The sequence below is a fragment of the Artemia sp. Qi Xiang Cuo genome, chromosome 9, assembly GCF_049724085.1.
Source record: "Artemia sp. Qi Xiang Cuo chromosome 9, ASM4972408v1, whole genome shotgun sequence".
NCBI lineage: Eukaryota > Metazoa > Arthropoda > Branchiopoda > Anostraca > Artemiidae > Artemia > Artemia sp. Qi Xiang Cuo.
The window spans coordinates 52,435,770-52,462,412 of record NC_142802.1 but is presented as its reverse complement, the minus strand read 5'-3'; the positions used below and the strand labels follow the sequence as shown (position 1 = coordinate 52,462,412).

Here is a 26,643-nt window from a genome sequence, read left to right as displayed (position 1 = left end):
AACAAACTAATATTAAAACAACGTATGATTAAGGAACAAAAGACCTTAAAGGTTCTTGCATCAAAAAATTGCCTTAAATAAAACCAATATATCTTAACTAAATTAATTATTACTAATTTGCCTCAACTAAACTAGTTACAGCTGATTATTTTCAATTGAAGGTGAATGATTAATAATGAGATTCTTGAACGAGCAATAAAACGGTAACTATTTGCTTTGGTGAAATGCTCATTGCCAAAACGAAGAATATTTTATTAGAAAAACAATTTCCACAGTAGATCAAAAACAGAAAATAACAATACGTCTTTCGGGCTTTATTGGGCAGCATAAAGGACTGAAAGTATAACCAAGCTAAAAAAAAAAAAAAAGAAGCAAGCAAGCATCCGAAAAAGAAAAGAAGGTAAATAGACTTACGGGTGTTGATTTTTTTGAAAACTCTGGACTTCATGAAGTCTAAAAAGCGCTTGGAATAATAGTTGGGCCTATGCACGCTAACAGTATCCTAAAAAAGAAAATCAATTCAATGAAGTGCCATTAAAAACAGGTGCAAAAGACTGAGACTCCAAAAATCAGGAAATTTTCCTTTTTAGGGGGATCTGACACTTCCCAGAAATGTTAACATTCAAGACTAAGTATCAGAATACTTACACATTTCTCAGTGTTTCCCTTTTGGGACAGGGGAGTGACTTAGACACGGACAAACTATTGCAGGAATTTCTTCTGTGCCCTTCCTAAATACAGGTACCCCAATAAGATACTGTTCTTTTTTTATGTCTTCTTATTTAACTCATAATTTAGTGGTCCACCCAGGCTCAGGCTTCACGTAATTATGATGTATTCCCAAGATGAGAAACAAAGAGGTTAGAGAAAAGTAATCGAAATGAGCAAAAAAAAAAAAAAAAAATCGGGTTTTTTCTTTAACAAGAAAAGGTTTTTTCAAAGATTTGTTACAGCCATCAAACTTGGACTTGCTGATATGTCTAAATCACCATAGATCACAAACATAAGAGCGACATCCACACCAAAAATAAGTAAAGATGACTATGGGTATACAATTAAACATACACACACGCGTGAATAGAGTATAGACCACTCCTTTCCTATTGTACCCCTTTTCAGCTTAAAAAAGTAAAATATTGGTAACCCATTAAACTTTTCACCCATTAGTTATTCTTAAATAAAGCAACGCAAACCTAATAGAACATGCATAATTTAAAATTCACAACTATAAAAATAAAATATTTAACTTCAGATAACAATCTAGTAAAATAATTGGATAATCCAAGAATTTAAATCTTTGCGATTGCAAGAATAATCTGGTTGTTAATCGTTTGAAGAATTATAAGTTCTATATTTATATAATTATATAAATAATTATAATAATTATAATAATTCTATAATAATAAGAATTATTGAAGAACTAATCGTTTGAAGAATTGTAAGTCCTAAAAAAGGAAAAATTGGCACTGTGGTTTAAAAGGTACAATTTCTTTCATAGTTTCGCTATCTTTTTTTTAAGTATATTTAGTAGCTATTAGGCCTCATTAATTATCTGTTAAAAGTAAAGAGTGAATGTGATTCAATCCGAGAAGAAAAATAAATGACCTAGAGTTTAATATCTATAAAATCTAAATGTTCAAGTAATTGACATTTCTACAAGAGCCTGATAAATTACCAAAGACCCGACTGTCTTCAGTCTCATAGGTTATTTCGACAATAATTTTGTAAAAGACCCGAGTTCAATTGTCACCTGCAATCACCTGCAGATAATCATAGTTTGATCAGTTTGTTTTACTAGTTTTTTTACGATTATTACTGTTTGTTCGTTTTCTTAATTTTTACTTCACAACCAGCTTTTTGATTATGTAGGTAAATGAATATTATTATTATAAATAAATACAATAATTTAATCAAAACTTGAATCTAAGATTCAAGTTTTCTTGAAATCTAAGATTAAGATTCTTGAAACAAACTTGTGAATTATTTTACCGACATGATAAAAGAATCAAAAGTAAATCCCACATATTTGCTCACAATAACAATATTCATAATAATAAAAAACATACACCATCGGTAATTAGAGATTTCAGAGCATGCTCCAATTTCTTCTTGAAGCGATATGACTGTAGAATATCAATAATACCAAGGTAAAGTGCTAGACGATCACCACTTTCATTCCATGCAGGAATTGCACCAGACCTAGAACAAAGAAAAAGTACAGGGAACTCTATCGTATTTAAAGTGCTAGACGATCACCACTTTCATTCCATGCAGGAATTGCACCAGACCTAGAACAAAGAAAAAGTACAGGGAACTCTATCGTATTTAAAGTGCTAGACGATCACCACTTTCATTCCATGCAGGAATTATACCAGACCTAGAACAAAGAAAAAGTACAGGGAACACTATCGTAATAATAATAAATAAATAACCTCCATCTAACCAAGAATTAAAATTGATTATTTTCTTTAGGATACACATTCCTTTACAGGTCGTCGCCCAAAAACAATATTCAAACAACTAGGGATGTTGCTACGGAGCCCGTGGGTTTGGGATGCTCCGGATTCGGAGGAAGACCCAAAAAGGGCTAGTTTAAATTTGAAAAAATATAAATAGTATTTATTTTGTGCTTATTTTCGCCCCTCTCCTAAGAGACTAAAGTAAGATAATAGTTAAAGCTGAAGAATGCTTTTCTTTGTGTCAGTTACGACTATAGTTTTTCAATTTTTGCAGATACGAAAGTGAGTTCGCAATAAAGATACGTGAATGTTTATACACACCAAAAAAAAAAAAAATCAGATGAAACTTAAGTAGGTTTCTTTTAATAGTAACTTTCTCTCTAGTATAGTCATGTTTGGATCATTTTCAAGATTCTTTCTTATTTTCTGAAACCACCGTTAGAGCTAATCCATCATGAGAAACCACTGAAGCCTAACCAATGGGACTTTTGTTCAGCAAGACACAGAGCAAACATGGAACATTTTAAAAGATGTTTTGAATTGACAAATTTTAGGTTTGAATAATACAACACATTATAAAATATTACGTCGAGATTCTATGAAAGGAAAATTATGCCTAAAATTGTGCATTAGACAGTATACGTTTTAAGTTTTATCACCCAAACACAAATTTTCGAGTCAACGTACTTGAATTTTCGAGTCGAGTCACTTACTTGAAGTTTATCAACACAAGGACAACTAAAGTACGAAAATTTAATACTACATACAACAAAATCAGACACAAAACCACAAGGCCACACAGTTTATACTGGCATAGCTTAGCAGTCTTATATAACTCAGCATCTACAAAGCTTAATCCAATTACGTTAAACATTACAGCGTTTATTTCCGCTATTCTCAGGTTCATATGCGTCATTTCTTAGGAACACAAATTAATCAGTGCAAATTTTCGTTTTTGTTTCATCCTCCTATTTTGCCCATCAAAAGATGAGACTAAATGACAGCCACCTGAGATGGCTATACACTAAATTATCCGAAAAAAAATTTTGGTCTGTATGTCATAGTCCCCTCCCTGTCCTATCCCTGTGAATTGAGGAAAACTCCAAACTTGGACTCTGAGCACCCTTTTGTTGAAACGCAATATTATTTTTATAAAACATCGGGTCTTTGATATTTTCTTTAATGGTCGTTATATGAAGGTTGTACTTGACAATTTTCCTTCCGTAGGTTTCCCACTCTCTTCCTTATACACAAATGCCACGATCTATGAACATAAGTAACAAGACGGACAATCTAGAGAACCCTCTATGTCATATTGCCAGTGATACAACATCCCTTGTGACTGTCCCAAAGAATGGATCTTTTGAGATTGAAAAATAGCCAGATATTTGGAAGATTCTTTTCAATAGAGTAAAAACAAAGACGTTGTGTACCTCTTAATCAAAGGTCTTTAAGAACAAAACCATCAAGAGAATTAGGAGCCAAGTTTTTCAAGAATTGCTTTCTGAGCTCATCTTTCTTGCAGTGCTCAACTCGAGTAAACGCATCGGAGTAATTCATCTATAATCGGAGTAATTCTTCGCTCTAAAAGCCTTCTATTGCCCAATACGATCATCCTTCTCTTTTGCCAAATGACAGTCATCCTGGCTGGCCGTCCCTGTTTGGGTACTTGTAGCTCACTTGGCACTACTCCAAAGGATCAAAAACAGGGATAGTCAGGCCAGCTGTAGCACCAAAAAAAATACTTTTATGTAGCCTCAAGAACTCCAGTTTTTAGCTAAGCAATGTCTGGGTTGATCCCTAGAATGATTATACTCGGTTGACCATACCGCCCTTATCCATATACTATTGACCGATTTAAGACTCGGCAACTCTTTAGCAAAAGTTACAGCCACCCTCTTTTCAAGTAGACCACAGGTTTTAGATCATTTTAGCCCTCGCCAATAAACCATCACTTTGCCTTCCTCCCTTCACTCGGGTCTTCAGATCTTGCGAGCTAAGATCGATAGGTTAGACAATCGCCCTTCACGAACAAGCTTCCTTTCTCCGTTTTTTTTGGTTGTTGTCATTTTTATGATTACAACTTACGTCCATTCTCATGATTCCAAAATGATTTTGCATAAATATCCACGTTTCAACCTTGAAATGTTTACCTACAAATTAAGAGAATCGACAGAAAGACAGAAACTTGACTTAACACACGGTAATAATCACATGCATAACCTGATAGAACACAATTATCCCTTTTGCTCAGTCAATGTATCCAGTCTCATATGAAACAAATGATAAGAACTTTACAAATGAGTAATAATTCAGGTTAGGAGGACCGTAGCGACCCAAACCACCAGGTGCAACTTTTGGTGGAGTAAAGCAGCTTTATCACATTGAGCATAAATAGATGACAAATATTCCTTTTAAATCTTACGGGAAATCATTTTCATCTTCTTCTTTATTTACTTGAATAGATTCTAAGGCAGTGGAGTTAGCAATGAGCCGCTGGCGGTTAATTGACTTGGACCTCGCTAAAGGTGGCCGTGAAGAATCTTCAACATCAATTTGATCGTCTCTTTCAACCTAAAATCATAAAGATGTTACTATTTCCAATTAGGAAGTTTTCAGTAAGTTCTACCCTTTTAGTCACCTCAAGGGTCTTACGAACTGACAGTAAATCATGTCTAGCCACCTATTAGTCTAATATATTTGATGCGCTCATAAAAGATGAAAAGGTTAACTCATTTTTTGTCAGGAGTACAAAAATACATTGTAAAATATTTCCGGCTTGACATTCTTACATATTTCAAAGTCCTTATTCAACTATTATTTTAATATTAGATTAACGACAATAATAGCTACCGGTCCCACATCAGTTTCGAATGGTGATTCTTCCTATCCTGAGTTTTTTATAACGCATTTTAAATTTTCGATTACTATGGATCGAGCTCGCTCTTTACTAGGTCGCAGCAGATGCCGCAATCATGGTATACATTACACACAGGAAAATGCCTTTGCCTTTATCTTAGTAAGAACCTAGTGAAGAACGAACAGCATTGTCATTAATTACTCTGCTACCCAAAAAATGTACATTTTGTCAAAAATTGTAGGCTATCTTATTTTAAAGCTATCACATTTACTAAAGCCGCTCTTTAAAGTAAAGAAATCATAGTTACCATTCCTGAATCAGCTTTAAATGACGATTCTTCCTAATATAGCCGTATTTTTTTTCAAAATACGAATTAAAATTCGCGGTTACCATTGACCAAACTCTGTTCCTGTTACCATGAGTCAGCTATGTTGTTGATTAATGTTTTGTAAGACATCAAAAGAAGAGCCCTTTGGAATCGAATTTTTTGCTTCCAATGGCTTGCGAAGTTCGGGTCTTGTAAGATAAATTATGTAAAACATCAAGTGACGCAACTTACTTAATTTTTACTTCGTCTCCCACTTTGGTCCCGAAATTCTTTTCTTATTAGGAATTATAATAAAACAGACCCAACTTCAGCCATCCATCAGATCTCAAAGTTTAACAACAATATCAAACGCCATCCGTGGTTTGAAATCTTCCTTCAGTAGATCTGTATTTGTGTTTTCGCCATGGTCTAACCAGTCTTTTCGTGCTTGTGAGTATTAATTACGCATACTTTGTGTCTAGGCCTACTCTTCTTTTTCTTGTATTTTTGCGTACTCCGTCTCTTTTGTTTGCTTTTGACGGGTAATACAATACTATTATTATTATTAAATGTAACTCCAAACTAAAACGTGTATATTAACCATTCATCATGTATGAATATATCACAGAAAGGAAAAAGCCTTCGGTTTTTCTTGGCAGGATCTAGCGAATAACAAATCCCAGGGAATTAGGCAGCAGAACCTCAAATCTGGCATCATATCCCAGAAAAGCAATAAGGGTGTTATATTATCTTTATGATATCTTTACTATATCATGTTATACTATGATATCACATCTCTTGCCAGAAAATACGTGTGGTATTATACAGATGATTAGATGATTATAGATAATCATCTTGTTTATATATTTTTAGGAGTTACGGGTTATTATATTTCTTAACATTGGACTTGATCGTCTCTTACTCGGTTGCTAGCTACCACTGCAACCCAGATAAAAGAAATATTAAAACGGTTAAATCACATGTCATCACTTAGAATGTTATGGTTTGGCTTAGATGCGGAAAAAGTCTCTAAACTACGAGATAGGACAACTCTATTCGCTTAAAAAATTTTGACAGTTTTAAACAAAAACTTCCGAGGTGATTTAAGGATCTAGAAAGGTTAAAATATTTCAAGAGTAACGCAGAGTCAAAATAGGGTTAACAATCTTTGTAAAGCTGTCGAGGTTGTCAGCTTTTCCTATAGCCAAAAATGTATCCTGCAATCAAGTTTATACTTCCAACTCAATTTGTTTTTGTGTTTTTGGATACTTCCTGTCCAACTAAGTCAATTATTTAGACTAATCCTTTTCTTCAACAAATTGCTAGACAAAAATAAAATACTAAATTATTTTATATTTACAAAAGCAACTAATTAGGCACCAAAAGCTTCTTTTCCCATCATATCTTTTAAATTTGGCATGGTTAAGAACTTTCTATTTAAATAATAAAATCTAGTGGACAATCAGGCCGCATAAAGCTAAAAGGATAGACACAATATGTAAAGTGTGTAAAAATATACAACTTAATAGGTAAAGAAAAAATTAGAATTTCTGATGACCTAATTCAAATAATAAGCTGCCTTGAGCACATCTTGCGGCGAACGGGAAAACATGTATGGAAAAGCTTTAATGATATATATATATATATATATATATATATATATATATATATATATATATATATATATATATATATATATATATATATATATATATATCTGAAGAATCTATTGAATTCTCAGTCTGCTATCTTTACTCTGTTTATGCAAATAAACAAATCCGCATGTAAATGACGGTTTACCATTAGCGTATTATCCAAGATTCACCTATCCAAGAAAATACTCAAGGACGTCCCTAAGGGTAATGCAAGAGCATAAAAATTCGTACATACATCACAATTCAACAATCAACATTTTTAGGAAGGCCTGGTGGAGTTGGGGATGGTTGAGGAGGAAGCGGCCACACAAAAAAAAAAAAATAAGCGTAGTCTTTTAAACATTTTTTTTTAAAGCATTTGACTTAAGTAACGCTATGGTTCGACTTACTATACTGAATCCTAGAAAAAATGTTAGCAAGTACCTCCTCAATAACTGGTTCATTTCTAGCTTTTGAAACATTGTGCACACCAACTAGCAACGAATAATCCATGATTTTGAATGACTCTAATACCTGGAACAATAATATTTTTATTAGGTGGAAAAACGTAACAAAAAGATATGCATTAATGTCAAGGTAAATCAAGAGCCTAAACTCCGGCGTTTTGTCTTGAAAATAACTAGAAATAGATAGACAAAATATTTTTGAGATTATATGAGAGAATTTTCATGTTCTAATTTCTTTTATTTATTATAGTAAATCAGATTATAAAGGAGTTAATTTTTCAAAGTGTTCCACGAAAACCTCCCGAGGAGATCTATTCCCAAATTTCGAGATTTTTTCCCAAAAGACCTAGACTTCTTAAAGTCTGCCGTATTCAGTCTATAAATTCCGTTTCACCAAAATGATTAATTTTTATTTTGCTTCATCTGCAAGACCACACGAGTTTCCATGAGGGATCCAAGGTTGAGCTTCCAGAAACTTTTTCAAATTGTGGCCGGAAACCCGATTACATTTAAAAAGACAGGACAATTGTCACCTTTAAGTTATAAACCGCTTCTATTAATTTGGTTCAGACATGTATTTAGTATGTCTGTTTTTTTTGTTTTTGTTTCATTTAAGTTTAATAATAGAGAAGCTAATTTTTTTTTTAATAATGAGGGATATACTTTTGTGCCAGACTCACGCGGGAAAAACAGAGACAAATTAAACTAAACAGATTGAGAGTATGTTTCAAAGCAATCCCAAGTTTTCACTTGAAATTAGGCTTTATCAGTAGATTCGAGTATGTTAAGCATTAGACATTGCCACAAAAGACATTTTTGAAATTGAGAGCATTAAGAGCATTACGGGAGTGAAACAGGAGGAGTCTAAATATCGACGGGCAGCAAAAGCGACTAAAGAAGTACAGTTGTGCCCGCACTTGAACATGTGGATGACATTAATGTGGAAAGGCATCATAGCATCTAACCGTCAGGACCACTAACGTCAGGACATTGACAAAATCCGTCATAGCATCGACACAAAAATCCGTCAGAACCACTAACCGTCATAACATCTAAAATTTTAAAACTTTTAGTTTTTTGGGGCTTAGAGGGGAAAGTGTACCTAGGTTAGGTTACGTATTTAATATATGCTATGCTTTACCCCCCCCCCTGATGTGCTTATATACTTATTACTATTATATAAACTTATAAAAAAATTTTCGATGTTATGACGGTTAGTGGTTCTGATGGTTAGATGTTATGACGTTTACACATTGTGACGGTTAGTCGAAATGGTAGCACCCCCATTAATGTCAGTTCCCTTAGCATGTTCGTTTGAATGGAATGAATGTTTTCCCTGGGACAGGTCTTGATTAAACTCCATAGACATACTGGAGCTTGAAGAGGAAAATCTAGTGTTATTCTTATTTATTGATCTGTTTTGGTCGTATGACAGACATTTCGTTAAAACCGTGGCAATGGATCCAGAAAAATTTAATATCAATGTCTGGAAGCATTGTAACCCGTATGAATTTATATCTCCAAGAGCAAGTTATCATGTGACCAATTCCTGGTCCTTTGTGTCACTACATTAACACTATTCTGCATTTGACGCGGTTTCAAATCCGATTTTTTAATCTTATAGCTCCTGAAACATCAGCTGTGGAAACGATACATGAAGCCGAAACTCGACTACGAACCAACGATTATACCAATTAATTGAAAAAAAACGTTTCCAAAAATAATTTTGTCAAAAACAATGATATTAAAACCTGAAATGCGTAGAAATAAAGTTAAGTCAAACTTAACAAATGAAAAACAAAAGATGAAACACAAAATCCCAAGAAATTAAATGAATAATTAAGCCAAACTTATAAAGAACAGAAATTGCAAAGCTAAATCGGACAAACTAAAATGAACAATCAAGTCAGGCCTTATCAAATCAACAATCAAGACATCTGGCCCACTTTTGTCCTCAAATCGTTCAGATTCAAAAATTTTTACACGCTTCTGGCTCACACAAGGTTCAGCACGCCATCCAAGTAAGTATGTTTGGTTTAGCTTATTTTTTCACAGAGTCGAAACAAATAAGAGTTCCGAACAGGGACAAAAAAAAAACAAAAAACAACGTTGTATTCACAGAGTCGAGACTAAACTTATACAGCTTCGATCTAAATCGTTTTTGCACCCCAACTTCTAAATTCTGGTACATGGATTTAACTAAATTTACGCACCGGGTTCTGACTTATTTTGTTATTTCTGAGTAGACCCCAACATTCCCTTGTAACTAGTCCGAGCTTTCAACCCTGTACCAACAGGCACAACTGGCAATCTTTTTCTAGCTTTTGATTGTAGAATTTACTGTTCCATACAAATCAAATAACTAATTAAATACTAAATAAACGCAGGGTTTTTCTATACAGTAGAGAAATTTGATTTATACCTACACTATTATGTCTGCTAGTATTTTTTTCAAGGTTTTAGCAGTCTTCCCCAATTCTCATAATTGATAGGATTCCGCTTCGTCAATTTTGTGTTCTTACTGAAACTTACTAAATTAAACATCGAAAGCTTAATATAAAAGATATACTAGCTATTTTCTTTATTAGGAGACAGTTGTCCTAATCCAACCAAAACAGTAAGGAAAATTTCAAGCAGATTTTCCCAATTTTCAAATTTAAATCAACAACTTGTTGGTCTTACGGAGTAGCCTACAACTATCCTTCCAATCAAATCATTTATTTTCGCATTCATGGTTCGAAGCATATTTTGATGATTAAATCCACAAGATTTGATGCACACTGCGCGTCAGCATCGTCCCTATAACCAATTTTTTTTTTCAACTCACATGGGTACCATTTAAATGTCTATGCCGAAACTCAAAGAAAATAGGAGACAAAATGGAATCATACCTTTGTTACATGAGGATAAAAGCAATGGGGATAAAATATATTAGCGCCGCATACAGTAGCTAAGCAGCATAATAGCAAAAACAAAAACAGAAAAAGTGCCCATAACAAAATCAACAGACGAAGCAGCAATACAAATATCTTCTTATACTACATAAGCTGTACCTGGTGGCATCTAAAAAAGCCCAATTTTCCGATTTTTCAAGGTGCCACTATATGAATTTTTTTTCTCTCCTTGAAGACCAGACAGGAGGGTGCACTTTCCATCAGTTTCTGATTTATACTACCATTTTTATATGCTATTTAAACCAGGTTAGGTTACTGACGTTCAACCTTTCCCAGTGTCCCTTAATCTTTTGAGCGACACAAAAAAACAAACATATAAAAAAAAGGCTAGAGCTAACAAGTGATGGAAATGAAAAGAAGAACGAACGGAACATACCCTGCAATCTCTATTCATCGTTTTCATAAGGGCATCATAGGTTTCGCTTTCCAGTAGGATTCCTTCTGGATGGATCTCCATGAAATCAAGGTCCTTGAAAGTTGGAGATTTCTTTGATCTTTCTTCCTTGGAAGCCTGAAAAAAATAATAATAGATGTATGATTGTAAATTCATTACCAAGCACGAATCATCAAGGACGCAACTCTTTCACTAGTTCTCTATAAATACAAGTCTTAGAATGTGTTTGTCTGTTGGTCTTATATTCAAATAACAGCTAAACCATTCAACGAATAACTTTGAAATATTCTTAGAACACAAATTTAAGTGATGGCTTTCTAAATCTAAGAAACAAGGAAGACGAAACAGTAACTGCGATTTGGAAAAACCTCACAAGCTTAATCCTTACAAAATACAAGGAAATCAACCCTTATTAAGTTTAGCCATTTCCCTGTATATGCTTCATTTCACCACAGGTGAGTTCTATTTCTTTGGATGATTCCAAAAAGAACATCCCGCAAATTCAAGTTTGACACTGAAATTAACCATGGACTTAAATAAGAAGCAGGAAATGATGAAACTACTTCAAGATTTACATAAAAGATAAATATTAAATTAAAAAAATCGAACGTAACCAAAGATAATGTTTACATCTAAACAGCCTCAAGAAAAAAAGTACTCATTTTCAGTTTCACTGATACAATTAATTTCAACGTAATTGTTTTTTTCAAACATCTTTTATAACGAAAATACATGCAAGCATCCCGGCCCTTACGTAAGGAGGTTCTGTAACATTCTAGCTTGAAATTAGTGCTTTATTTTGTTTGTATTTGCTATTCAATTGCTTGCTTTGCTTTTGCTTATGTGTGCTTATTTGCAAGTTGTGTCCTGGGTTTTGAATTAAACACTTGAGCCTGCTTATCTGCGTTTGTTAGCTACGCTTGTTGCATGGTGTCAAAATAGACGGACATGGACACCGCCATTATCTACAGTTGAATTGGGAAAGTCGGAGAAAGTGCAGTGTGCATACCTGTTAATCTGGCTGGGAGAAAAAGGACGTGACATATTCAGAAGCTGGACATTAGCTGATGCAGAAAAAACAAGATTAATGTATACCTGCAGAAGTCTGATGATTATTTCAGCCCAAAAGCTAACCCAATTTTCTCTTGGTATGCGTTCCATCAGCGTGATCAAAATGATAGCAAGACCATTGAACAATATGTTATCAAACTCATGATTCTTGTACGTGACTGTTCCTATGCAGCTGATACCATGGACGAAATGGTACGTGGAACGAACAATCAGAGGATCAGGGAAAAACTTCTTCAGACAGGATAAGCGCTGATATTAGCTGAAGCTATCAAAATCGCCAGAACATACACTGAAGCCCAGGCACAACTGAGAACAATGTCTGCCAAAGGCAGCATGAACAACCCAGCAATCAAACAAGATGTTGATACAATTAAGAAAAACCCGAACTCATGCATCCAGAAAGCATCCAAATCTGATTGCTATTTCTGTGGTGGTCAATATTCAGTGAGTCACAACTGCCCTGCTAGGGGGAACGCCTGTAGTAAATGTGGCAAACAAAATCATTTTGCTAAAGTTTGTCACAGTGCGAAGAAAAGTGCCAATGTTATTGAATCTACACATCAGACTACAGATGATGAACACTTTAATGTATTACGGGTAATTACTTGGTCAAAAAAAAAAAAAAAAAAAAAAAAAAAAAAAAAAAAACTCAGCAGACAATGGAGATGATCAGCCATATGCAAGCATAAGAATCGATGGGCAGATTAGTGTTCGATTCACGATTGACCCTGGGGCACAAGCCAATATAATTCCAAAGCACTTCGTCGACAAGCTGAAATCACAGCCGAAAATGTACGCAACTAATCATGTCCTTACTAGTTTCTTTGGTCTGGTCAAAAGATACCAGTAATTGGCACTTGCAGATTGAAATGTGCATACAAGGATCATAGTCAAGGTTTGCTTGAATTCTTCGCTGTGCAGTCTGCTCCAACTCCAATACTGGACTATGGTGCAAGTCAGCAGCTGAACCTTGTCAAACTAGTCCTCAGCCTTCAGAATAATCCAGCATATACAAGCCGACTCTTAGATGAATTTTCATAGTTGTTCGAAGGAGTGGGCAAAATTGAAGGGACTTGCAAAATAGTCCTTCCAGAAGGAGCTGATCCATCAGTGCAGCCTGCAAGACGGATTCCCCTTACACTACAAACGAAATTCAAGCAAGGGCATGACTGCATGGAAAGTCTAGGCATATTTGAGAAAGTCACCCACCCAACCGACTGGGTTAACTCTGTAGTTGTTGTGGAAAAGGCAAATGGGAGCCTTAGACTTTGTATTGATCCCCATGACCTAAACAAGGCGATCACGAGGCCTCATCACCCGATGCCGACATTTGATGAAGCGACCCAGAAGCACCAGGGTGCAAAACACTTCTCGAAACTTGATGCTCGGCATGGTTATTGGTCTTTATGTCTGAACGACGAGTTATCTGAGTTGACGACATTCAATACTCCCTTTGGACGATACAAATTCAAACTAATGCCGTTTGGCCTTAAATTAGCTCAAGACGAATTTCAGTGACACATGGAAGAAGTTTTTGCAAGATTGGCTTGTTTTTCTGTCATAAGTGACGACATGATCATCTCATGCAAATCAGAAGAGGAGCACGACGTCAATCTTCGAAAGACGCTGCAGAGAGCTAAAAAGAAGGAAGTGAAAATGAACAAGGAAAATTACATCCCGAAAGTAACATCCATCCCTTATTTTGGCCACATTTTATCTGGTGAGAGTACCCACCCGGATCCAAATAAGATCAAGGCTATCCATGAAATGCCTTCGCCAAAATCACGAGAAAAGCAGCAGACCCTTCTTGGAATTCTCAACTACCTGTCCCGGTACATTCCAACCCTGGCTACCCAAAACAAGCCGTTGAGATCGTTGCTGAAGCAAAAGGTGTTCATTTGGATCCCTGACCACGAGCAGGTTCTTCAGCAACTAAAAGAGTGCATCTGCGGAAGAATAGCTTTCTTTGATCCGACTTGCAGTAATATTAAGCTGTGAGTAGATGCATCAAAATCTGGGCTTGGTGCGATTCTGCTTTAGAACAACAGTGTTGTGTCACACGCGTCAAGATCACTAACAGACACTGAACAGAACCATTCCCAAATAGAAAAACAACTGTACGCGATCAATTTCAGATGCCGTCACTACCACCAGTATTTGTCTGGTCGACACTTCAACATAGTAACCGACCACAAGCCACTTGGAACACTGATGGACCGTCCAATCATTAAGTCCTTAGCCAGACTCCAGAGAATGCTGCTGCAGATACAAACCTATCATTATTCTGTAACCTACAGACCCCGCAAGGATATTCCTGTCCCAGACGCCCTCTCACGGCTTCACATTCCATCAAAAGAGGACTCCTCGAAGTTGTGAGAAGCTCAGCCACTCAGTGAACTGAAGGATGAAACGGCCAAAGACGAACAACTTAAAGCTCTTCAGAGAATCATACAAGAGGGTTGGCCAGAAACAAGAAGCCTAATACCGGCTGACATTACGGATTTTTTGCAGGTCAGACATGATCTGACCGTCATCGATGGAATAGTTATTAAGAACGATCGTCTGGTCGTTCCGAGAAGCATGCAGAATAAAATTCTGAAGAGCATCCATGCATCACACCTGGGCATAGGGAAAACTAAACAGAGAGCAAGATCTGTTATCTACTGGCCTGGGTTGAGTCAATCCGTCAACTATACATCCAGAAATGCAATGCTTGTTGTACCTATCAGAAGATGATTGCTAAGGAGCCGCTCCTTCAGCATCAGATACCCAAATACCCATGGGAACACGTTCGTATTGATCTGTTCTACCTGTCTAGTAAGCAGTTTCTGGTACGATTGACTACTACAGGCGCCGCTTCGAGATCGGCAAATTAGGCACCAACGCCTACACTAACCAGATCAATGAACGACTCAAACAAGACTTCTCACGCTTTGGTATCCCACATGTCCTTAGCTCAGATAATGGACCCCAGTTTACCTCAGGCAGTTTCAAGACCTTTCTGAAAGAATGGGGTATCTATCACAGCCCATCTAGTCCAAACCATTCCCAGTCTAATGGGTTGGCTGAAAAAGCTGTATCAATTGCGAAAGGTATGATCAAGAAATCGCAGCTCGCAAAGATTGATCTACAGATGGCGTTGCTCGAATACTGGAACACACCTGTCAACGGGTTTGTGTCTCCAGCACAACTGCAAATGAGCAGAAACACCAGATCTACCATCCCTTGTACAGTAGACCACCTCACTCCCACAGTCATCTCCAGATCTGAATTACTAACCTCGAGGATGGAAGAGAGAGAAAGCCAGGAGCATGATTACAATGCTCATGCCAAGACTCAAAATCCATTAAGAACTGGTCAGGCAGTCGAAGTAAGAATGGAGAATGGGATGTGGCTGTCAGCAGTCGTTGTGAAGAAAGACTTTCGTCCCCGCTCGTACGTTGTAGTAACGCCGAATAACAGACAGTATCGGCGTAATGGAAGACAAATCAAACCACCAACAAGAATAAATCTTTGATGAAGTTACCCCCTTGAGTGAAGAGCACAGTAAATGAACTTTCATTGAGAAAAGGGGAGATGTAACACACATCTAGCTTGAAATTAGTACTTTATTTTGACTGTGTTTGCTTTTTAATTGCTTGCTTTGCTTTTGCTTATGTGTGCTTATTTGCAGGCTGTGTCCTGGGTTTTTGAATTAAACGCTTGAGCCTGCTTATCTTCGTTTGTTAGCTACGCTTGTTGCAGTTCAAGAAGTTGTGAATCTAGGACCATACAATTTTGGTCCTTTTGACAAAATTGAATAGCAGAAAAACAAGAACAGAGCTTCAGAAATCTTCGTATTTTGCAGAAAGCGTAGTTAAATGAATCTCAAGAAATCCTAAACATCTCTTCTGTAGCTCTAATATTAAGTTATACTTAAGGAAAGATCCAGAGTTATTGGTCCATTTTGAATACTTCTATATTACTTCTGTTCAGCAATCAAATAATTCAAAACTCAAACACACAACTTTTTTCATGAATTACATTTCAACCAGTGGTTCCAACAATCAAGTACCCAGCATCAAAAGACGGTAAGGTGCATTGCAGTTAATTAGAAACAAGAACGTTTTAGCCTGGCTAGTTTTAACATTAAGTCTATGGATATAAATTGCGAATTAAAACATGTGAAGCTTTGCTGGTTAAAGGTTACCTGAAAACGGATAAAAAAAGAACGAAAAGTTGCTCTCAACAGATACCTTGGTGAGGTTGGTAGAGACTATTAATAGTTACTCATTTCACTCCACATTTATACACAGTTCCTTTGTTCAACGTTTCGTTAGGTGACAAGGTCATTTCTAGATTGTTATCTATTTTATTTTCAGAACACATTGAATCTTAGACAAATTTGAGAGATTTAGATTTTCATGCAAAATTTGGTTCAGGAATATGGACTGTAATTTAGGAGTATTGGTTAGATACTCTACAGCGTTTCTTTCGAAACATTTGAAAAGATTTGATAATATACTTACATTTGCATTAGAGTTGGAATCCCTTAATAAGGTTCTTATTTGGAAATTTGTGTTGCTATAAAAATGGCACTCATCGCTAATTTCCAGAAAAAAAGAAAGGAGAAAAGAAAATATTGATGATCGTTATCTAAATTTCGATTGTTGCCTTCCTTTGTAAGATGTTTTGTTATTTCTTTGGTCGACCAAATTCTCAGTGAAACCCTTTTGCAAATTCAGAGTTTTGACTATTAGAAATATCTTGTTGCACAATTTTTACCAAGAAGATTCTGTTAATATGGTTATTTTGCACTCGTATCAAGAATTTCACGAAGAAAAAAGAAAGTCAATGCCAATTCAGAGGAAACAATAAAAGGAAAAAGATTCACGGTTGTACCATATTTGCCAAGTGATAGTGAAATATAAAAGATCATTAGGAAAACATAATATTTCCATATGCTTTAAGGCTACAAATTACATTTCTAAATTGTTTATTTTAATTAAAGGACAGATCCGATACCCTGTTTTCTGCACGGTGGGGTGTTTCAAGATCCCTTGTTCTTGTAGAAAATGTTTTAATGGATGTACTTGTCTATAATCAATAAAATAAAAATAAGATCTGTCAGCATAGGTTTGGGAGTAAGGCTCTCAAGATTAACCAAAAACCAGAAATACTTGCGATAACATTTTGTGAATAAATTTGGTCAGATTCCCACCATTTCCTACAACTTTATTCTGTTTGCCTTATCTCTAACAACATTAGTTTAGTTCAGAACGTTGAGAAGGTCTTAAAAATAAAACAGAATCAGTTCGTAGATTCAGCTATTAATAGGGACACGAGAGGGACATTGATTCATTGTGCTTACGGCACATTTTTGAAAGATAGTAGTTCATATTTCATCATTAGAATCACATAATCTACAGCAATTCATTGTGCTTACGGCACATTTTTAAAAGATAGTAGTTCATATTTCATCAATAGAATCACATAATCTACAGCAATTCATTGTGCTTAAGGCACATTTTTAAAAGATAGTAGTTCATATTTCATCATTAGAATCACATAATCTACAGCAATTCATTGTGCTTACGGCACATTTTTAAAAGATAGTAGTTCATATTTCATCATTAGAATCACATAATCTACAGCAATTCATTGTGCTTAAGGCACATATATATATATATATATTTATATATATATATATATATATATATATATATATATATATATAGAGTAGAGTAGAATATTTTTATTTATAACACGTACATAAATAAATGTCACAAAACACCGCACATGCCTGGTGGCATACTTCAGCGCTGAAAATATTGCCAACGAAAATACACAGCCATTTTCTAACTAAATTTTACAACAACGAAAAAGAAAATCATAATGAACAAAATGCTTAGCATGTCATAAGATATTTCTTCACCAATCTTAGGAAATGTCGCTTATTGCTGCATTTTCGAACTGATGCAGGAATTGAGTTCCATATTTTTGGGCCAATGTGACGGATGCTGAATCCCGCTCTCGATGTCGGGCGAATTTCGCACGAAAAGTCTGAACGATGCGTAGTAGGATAATTAGGAAATTGAGAATTAGTCGAGAAAATGCCGGAGAAATTTACAGGTAAATTACTATATTGATAATCATGACAAATACTAGAGATAGAAATTAAATGAAGTTGGTCCACAGAGAAAATTCCTGAAGTCCCATATAGGTGTCTAACTGAAGTTCTGCAATCAACATTAAAAAGAATCCTCATTGCTTTATTCTGAAGTATTTGGAGAGATTTGAAAACAGACGGAAAGGTAGATGCCCAAACCGAAATGCAATAGATAAAATATGGGTGGACGAAATAATAATAAATAGATTTTAGAATAGCTTTAGTAAAAAAGTGACAAAGACGAGTTAGCATGCAAATATTTCGGGAAATTTTTAACGACAGTGTTTTTACATATTTATGAAACGACAAATTTTCATCTAAAATAATCCCAAGATATTTGAACTGATCCACCCGTCTTAATTCAAGACCATTCAAAAAAGAGAGAAGGTATCTGACACTACTGATCCAGTTCGCGAAAATAACATATACTGGCATTTTTTTTCATTAAGAGCTAGTAAATTCCTTGAATACCAATCAGATACAGTTAGTAACGTACTTCCGAGGTTCTGGAAAAGAACTGATAGGTCCCGGTGAGAAGCAAAAATTACTACTTCATCAGCAAACATTATAATTTTACAAAGAGGCAAAACTTCTGGCAAATCATTTATAAAAAGAATAAATAGAATAGGCCCAAGAACAGACCCCTGAGGCACTCCATAATTAATTGGAAAAGTTTCGGAACGGAGATCACGAGATTTATCAACACAATCTAGTCGTCTCCCAGAAAGGTAAGATGAAAAAAATTTAACAGCTTGTGTTGAAAACCCATAAGACTTTAGTTTAAAAAGAAGTAACGAATGATTTACGGTGTCAAACGCCTTTGCGACATCAAGAAAAATCGCCAACGCGTGTTGACCATCATCTACTGAATCATTAATATTTAGTAATAGCTCATGAATTGCCAGTTCAGTTGACTTTCCTTTTATAAAACCATATTGAGACGTGTGTAAAATCTTACTATCAAATAAATATTTTTGTAATTGACTATTTGCAAGTTTTTCCAAAATTTTGCTGAAAACCGAAAGTAGAGAAATGCCTCTATAATCTGAAGGGTTAGTTGAACTCCCAGCTTTAGGTAATGCTATAACATTTGCTTTTTTTAAAAGCTCAGGAAAAACCCCATGCATAAGTGATAGATTAAAAATATGTGCCAACAAAGGTGAAATGCTTGACGCTATTTGCTTTACGGTTTGAGCCGAAAATCCAAATTCGTCCTTAGAAAAACTCCGTTTAAGCTTCAGAATAACTTTTTCAATCTCATGAGGCTTAATCTCAGAAAAAGAAAACAAATTTTCTGCATGTTGCTCATTAACTGGAACAGAAGGGGGATTCAGTTGCATATTCATAGTCAATGCAAGTCTAGAACCAATATTACTGAAATAATCTCCAAAAGCATTTAAAATTTCATTGGGCTCTGTAACATTTTCTCCATTTAAAACAAGGCAATTAACACTAGCATTTTTACGACTATGAGGGCGTATCTTTTGATTTATCAATTGCCATATTTTTCACATATCCGGTTTATGCTCCAAAAATTTCTCTTTATAATATTTTCTCTTCTCATGTCTTATATTTGAATTTAGCTTTTTCCTATAAACTCTTAATTCTTCACACGACTCAGGTGTCTGTAATTTTAAATAATTCTTAAATTTTCTATTTTTATGTTTTAACGATGCCAAAATACCTTCAGTAATCCATGGGTCAAATTTCTGCGCAAACTTTCCATGCGAAACTCGTGTTGAAGAATCCCGATCCCGCAGTCACATCATTTGATCAATAAAATCTGAAAACTCAGCATTTGCGTCATCTGAGCCATAAACCGAACTCCAATCATGGTCACCAATTAACTGACGTAGAACTTTACAATCAATCCATGTATATCGCTTTTTTGAATTATCCATTGTTGAATCTCGATGTTGTTTATTACTATTATTTAAATTTAAAAGAACACTCACCGGAAAATGATCCGACATATCAGACAAAATTACTGACTATTTTTCAGCATTAAATAAAACAAGAGAGAAAAATATATTATCTAATAATGTAGCTGTGTTAGCTGTAACTTTTGTCGGCAGAGAAATACTTGGAAGAAAATTAGAACACAACGTCATAGTTAAAAACTCCTTATTATTTCCAACATCGAGATTCAAAAGATCAAAATTAAAATCACCCGAAATAATAACCGGTTTTTTCAACGCTTCCAGATTTTTCAACAGCGGTTCAAAAACTTCAAAAAATATTTTTGGGCTACCCGACGGAGATCGATAAACAGACCTGAAAATAAATGGATTACAGCCCAAAGGTACAACTTCAACAAAAATAGTCTCACATAACCCTTCATCAAATACAGACAAATCACTGAGAATACTAAAAGACCAGTCATCACGAATATACAGCATCTGACCTCCTCTGACCTCCTCTCGCATATTAAAACTAAGGCATATCAAGTGTGGTTATACTATCAAAAGTCAGTAATTCATGGCTGTGTATTATACAGTGTAGCCATGAGCATCAAAAAACTCTAAATTTCAAAAGGGTTTTTAGAGAGAAGATTCATCTATAAGAACAGTTTCTGATATCGATGATCAGAGTATTTTAAAATAGGGATCTTCCAAATTTCCCGAAATTAGGGGGGAGAGGGGGTTTTTCAGACTAATAAAACTAAGGAATTTTCCCCTATCTCTCTTCCCCTGTGCTAATATCATTTGCAGAAAATTAGTTTCAGTAAGACCCAAATATCCCCAAGCTGCGCCTATTATAAAACAGACTCATATTAAGGTAAGTGATATAACAAATGGCGACAAGAGGAGGATGCACCCCAGCTTCTATATGCCCATATATCCTTATTTGTTTCTATAAATACCTTTCGTTTGTAAGTAGAACCTTTCAAATCGTACTTCTCATGCATCTGGATGTCACTCGGGAGTAAATTATTCATCACTAAAAGTCTGATATTCTTGGAGTTACATTGATAGCAGTATAAACCGAAAAATTTGGGAAGTGTGGTTCTTGGATTTTGCACTAAATTCATGTAATATCCAGGTAAAAGTTTTTGCAGAAACTCTCCTTCTTTGTGCTGCACGGTTTTAATGATGAATTCATCGTCTTCGGTTAAAAAGAACATGCTGCCACTGGCACCTGGGTTTGTAAGTTCTTTCAAGGGTCTATCTGCCAGGGATACCTAGAATAAAAGAAACTCAATAGGGATGTAAAAAGAAATTCAACCCCACTTTCTATATGAGAGAAAGGTTAAGATGGCTAGGGCCCTTTATGCAGATGAAGGGTGACAGATTGCCGAAGGTTGTCCTTTTGACCAACCGTCTAGGTCTAAACAGAGAGCAGGTCGTCCGCAGTTGGGGTGGGAGGATTTCAAAGAAAGATTAAAAGGAAATGGGAACTTCCTGGGAGGGTGTAGAGGGAGGCTTTGAATAGATTGGGATGGAGAAGGGGCGTGCGTAGCTGTGTTGGTCTCAGGCGGCTTGGTGCTGCGGTGAGTTGTTAGTAGTAGTAGTAGTGTATCTTGAATAGAAATTATTGTAGAACAGCAGTTTAAATGTTTCAGTTGCTTCAACATAATAAGAGCCAAATTCCGTGTCTTGCGGCAAATTTAAATACTTTCTTTCGAATATTGTTAACAAAGATGTTGTATGAACGTTTGCAACAAACAAATCTGAGTAACATCATAGTCAATCCTAGTCAGCACAATAGCATTGGCTTAGCGAGGAGAATATGTTTCACATTTTTTTATGGCTTCAACATTTGAAAGAGAGTCCTAGAAGTTTGGGGGAAACCCATTCAACGGAAAATAAAGTTTTTAGAGCTTATTTTGTAGTCCGAAACTAATTGAACAGCGATTTCCCCCTCCCCTCGTGGCGTTGGATCAGAGCTTCAAGATTACCATCGAAACCAAAACGGTCAAAATATCGAAAAAAGGGTACCTCAAGGGAGAAGAATACACAATAAGGGCATTCCAAGAGGTAAAACCTCAAATTATTCAAAAAGACATATAAAACAAAGGCTTCATAGACACATTTTCATAATAAACGCAACACCAATGACTTATTAGATCGATTTATCACCTACATTTTCCCTGTTGTCACTATAGAAGTGACCCTAGAAACTTGGGGAAGGGCACAATCAATAAAAAGTTCTTAGTTCTAGACCTTTTTAAAAGTCAAAACAGGTTGAAGGGTAACCTGACATATCTTCAGAGCCTCATTTGTCCTCGGACACTCTCGAATGGCCTCACAACAAAAATTAAATCCGAAACAAGTGCCCTCACAGTCAACATGATAAGTACAACACCCAGCATGGGTTCTATTTTAAGAAATGGTTTATATAAGACAGAGACTTCATAAATAAATTCTAAAATAAAGGTGGATATTATGCATGTTGCTGAGATCAATCATACAAGGATTTTTAATCTGTATGACAGAACGGTCCAAAGTGAGATCCTTGGGCCCATCTCCTACACATTCTCCCCATCCCCAGCTTGGAAAGAACAGGTATATCGTACCTGTTTCGACTCGACATGAATCGGGGACCCTTTAGACGATAATGCGTATGCTACATCTCATCTCGACTCTCTTTGGTCAGCAGTGCAGTGGACCCGACCCCCTTTTACCAGTGCCGCTTACGCTACGTTTCAAAGCACCTTTGATAACAAATGCGCTCACTCTACTTCTATCTCCTTTGGTCAGCATTGGAGATGTTGCTTACAATAATGCGAACGATAAACCGTCAACCCCCTTAATTCCGAAGCACGAAAGGTTCGTCTCTAGTCCTAGATAGCATCTTTAAATGGGTGGACTCCTGAACAACACTTTCTTACGCAAAGTTCTTTCGGTGGATTGCTTGAGAAGCAATTATGGAGATTTTTTATTTATTTTATTTTTTTAGACACCCTAAAACCCATACTGGCAAAATACGGTGACTCTATTTTGAAAAAGCTATGTCTGCAAAGCCTTTATTCAAAGCCTTACTTTTTTTTTTTAAACTGGTTTGTGTCAGACTACCTGTCAATCCTAGCGTAAAGAACGAAATTATTCAGATTTACATCCATTTAATATTTGTTTATTAATAAAAATTATCACATATAACCAAGCAAGGGAGGAGCTACTTTCGAGCAGGAAACTTTAAGGATGATTTTGTGACTATTCAAGGTGATAATCTGTTTGTACTCGGCGTTTTAGTTTTAAATCAACGCGTCAGAGACGAATTGTAACATTAGATTGATTTTGAAAATAATTTTATTCCCCGTTTATCTGATATAACATACTCTTCCTTGTGGGTTGCTGCAAGTTCAAAAGATTGTTAAGTGGCAACTTAAGCATTACATTTCTTATATAACATTACAAATGTTAAACTGCATTCACGAGTATGTAACATCGTCTTCCTGCCTTTACTTCTTGTTCTTTCTCTCGTTTGTATTCATTCGCAATACATCTTTTCTACATTTGATTCCTTCTATCTTAACGGATTTACAACAACAAAAAAACTGGTCTGTTTTAAAACAGTACTAAAAATAATTCAATTTTGAATCTTATGAAATAGTTCAAGGCCTAGCATTATGACAAAAAACGAAAAAATAGCTGTAGATTGGCCCACAAAGAAGTGTTTGGGGTGTAGAGGATGTATAGATCCTAGTTTTGCAATTCTTAATGTTCCAAAAGTAAGGTAAAAGGGCCTTTTTTGTTTAAATACGGTTATTATTCTCTTTTTCCAAAAAGAGATATCTGTTTTTATCTCGGTTGTTTTTTTTCTGTTTTTATTTGTCTGAAAAACAGAACAGAAACCAGAAACAGAAAACCAGAGCTATTAGGGATTATATTTTCTAATCCCTAAAAGTTTGTGTTTTTCCGAATTACTGGGGTGGCTTAATTGACATTAGTAAAAAGAAGTCGATTATACACTTGTCAGATAACTGTTAATGATAATTCGTCACTCATTCGTAATGACTAACACCATTTCGTCATTCACTTGTAACTTCCCCAAGTAGAGAGGGAACAGCCCATATCCCTCTTATATACTACTATAATTTTAGATGCATTATTTTAATGCTCATTCAAACGATATGCTTTCAAACTGTAGATGAAGTTTGCATATACATGGATTAACAATGAACAATTAAATTTTACATCTTATAAATACATAATTGAGAGGCCAAAAAAAAAAGAAAAAAAAGTAGGATACAAAATACAAAATAGAATCTTGTTTGACTTACCAAATAATCACTAGGTTGAATCCCAAATAAATCTCTAAAATATCGAAATGCTATTGGAGCATAGGTCTTAAACGTAAACGGCGAGTAGTCATGCCGAAGCGTGTTGCCAGAACCTTCTTGTGGGAAATATACGGTTTCAACGGCGTAAAAATCATGCATTAACAGGTCCCTCTCTGGCTTGGATGCGAGCCCTCCGACCGCTTGGTGAATCCCCAATTGAATGGAGCCAGTAATTTGCGACGACTGAATCTAGAATAAAGGGGGAAATTTTTTCATTAAAATAGTTCCATAAAACCACGATGCACCAATTAAATGAATTTTTGTGCATTCCAATAACTCTTTTAAAAAAAATTAAAGAGCATTTTATTATGTCCTTTGAGCTTAACTATGAGTCAATTTTTCATTTATTTTTCTAAATGAAAAACACGGCCAATATGTGCTTCAAAAACAAAGTTAAAGCTTGTAATAGCTTATCAACCAAATCCAGAGTTTTTCAGTTCTTATGGAATCATTATAGTACGTTAGAAGGATAGGCCAACTTCTCAGAAAAATATTCTGAAAAATATTGCTTTAAATATAAATTTAAAAGCCCTATGGAACTCCTTTCAAACACAACCGTCACTGTGTGCTCGAATGTCGATGAATATCAAAAATTAAGGAAAAATGGGTCCAAAAGCAAAACCTTCCCTAGTAAAATTAGCAAACAAAATAAGTAAGAAAAGACGTTCATCTGACAAAAAAAAACCTTTGCTCCCCCCCCCCGGAAAAAACCCTGCCGCCCCCGCTCAACACAATGAAGTGGACATCCTAGGCTAAGAAAGATTAAAAATCTGCTTAAACAACTATTGATGTTGGTTATCAGTACGAACACAAACGTTTCATTAAAAGTGGGCAACACTTTTTTGCCCTGTTTTTTTCAATGCCACCGATAAATTTTTATTTTGAAAAAATGGCGAGGCTTTTACTGCCACTTTTACAAATAGAGCGAGTCACAGACAGAATTTACGACGATGATATTATATTTTGGAAAGCTACGCATAGTTCTTGCCTGGGGCAAAAATGATGGTTTCCCCTTACCCTTGAGCTAGAGCCCAGGAAATTTAGGCTCTATACAGTGTTTCCACTTATCTTTTCAAACAATCTGTAAAATCTTGACAATTTTCGGGACAAAATCGGAAGACGGCTCTCAGGATTCGGGAGAAAATCGGGAGATGGATATCAGGATTTGGTAGAATTTTCTGTTTTTTGTATTTTGTATTGACTTTATGGAGGTGTTCAAGCGATTTGAGTATTAATTACCACGTTCTAAATATTTGGAGTGCAGATTTACTGGAGCCAGCTGCAATTCCGGAAAGAAAATTCGTCGATCAACGTTGTCAAACATGACAAAAGGAAGCAGCTAGAAGCTTGAAATGTATTTAGTTTTTAAACTAAGCGCAGTCATATTTAATTCAGACTCTAAAGCTGTTTAATTAAGACATTTTTCTTCATCGACCCCTGCTTTTTCTCGCCCTTTCAGATTCCACACGAGATTCCACTAATTTCAGGAATGGGAGAGAAAATCTGAATGGATTAGAGACACTAGAACTTTGGCTATTCAGTCTGAGTTGACTACCTAATCTTTTTTACCACGATCCCAAGAGGTATTCGCAAATGATAAAGAGAAAACGCAAAGTCATAGCTCATTAGTATCGATATAACTGAAAAAAAAGTATAAAGAATAGTATAACTTTCAGATACATATACCGAATTACATTCATTATCTGTGTCTATCGCATGGCTTTTTATATGAGCAGCCTCCTCTGATCATGCAGTAACTCAGCTGCGCTAGCATACTCTATTACTACTTTCAGCCTCATTCTCAGGGGTTGGTCAACCGTCAGTGTGTCTGCTGTAACTCCGTCTCGTTTCATTTCAAGTTTCGTCTGATTTGTGGAAGCCAAAGTTACTGTTACCAAATGATTCCCTCTGTCTGTCTTTACTTCTTGAGTAAGCTGAACAGTCTTTATGAAGCTACGTTCAGAAACAGCAAGGAACAAGTATTGTATAAACTTTGCTACCTTTGGTTTCCAAGGAGCTCTCTCGTACTCAAAGCCGATTTCCAGCAATCCACGGCTGTCAGAGTC

At 35.6% G+C, this 26,643-nt stretch overlaps 1 protein-coding gene across 7 annotated transcripts in view; it reads right to left on the bottom strand.

Annotated features, from left to right (window-relative positions):
* PIP5K59B (Phosphatidylinositol 4-phosphate 5-kinase 59B) overlaps positions 1-26,643 on the bottom strand; it is a 75,625-nt gene that overhangs the window by 21,832 nt on the left and 27,150 nt on the right. For all 7 annotated transcript variants that reach the window (XM_089094688.1, XM_089094691.1, XM_089094690.1 and 4 more), the window contains exons 4-10: positions 24,518-24,766; positions 21,158-21,475; positions 11,058-11,192; positions 7,705-7,794; positions 4,885-5,033; positions 2,067-2,199; positions 415-502 (exon numbers count right to left, since the gene is read on the bottom strand). In XM_089094688.1, coding sequence (XP_088950814.1) covers positions 415-502; positions 2,067-2,199; positions 4,885-5,033; positions 7,705-7,794; positions 11,058-11,192; positions 21,158-21,475; positions 24,518-24,766 — 1,162 coding nt within the window. The remainder of the gene's footprint in view (positions 1-414; positions 503-2,066; positions 2,200-4,884; positions 5,034-7,704; positions 7,795-11,057; positions 11,193-21,157; positions 21,476-24,517; positions 24,767-26,643) is intronic.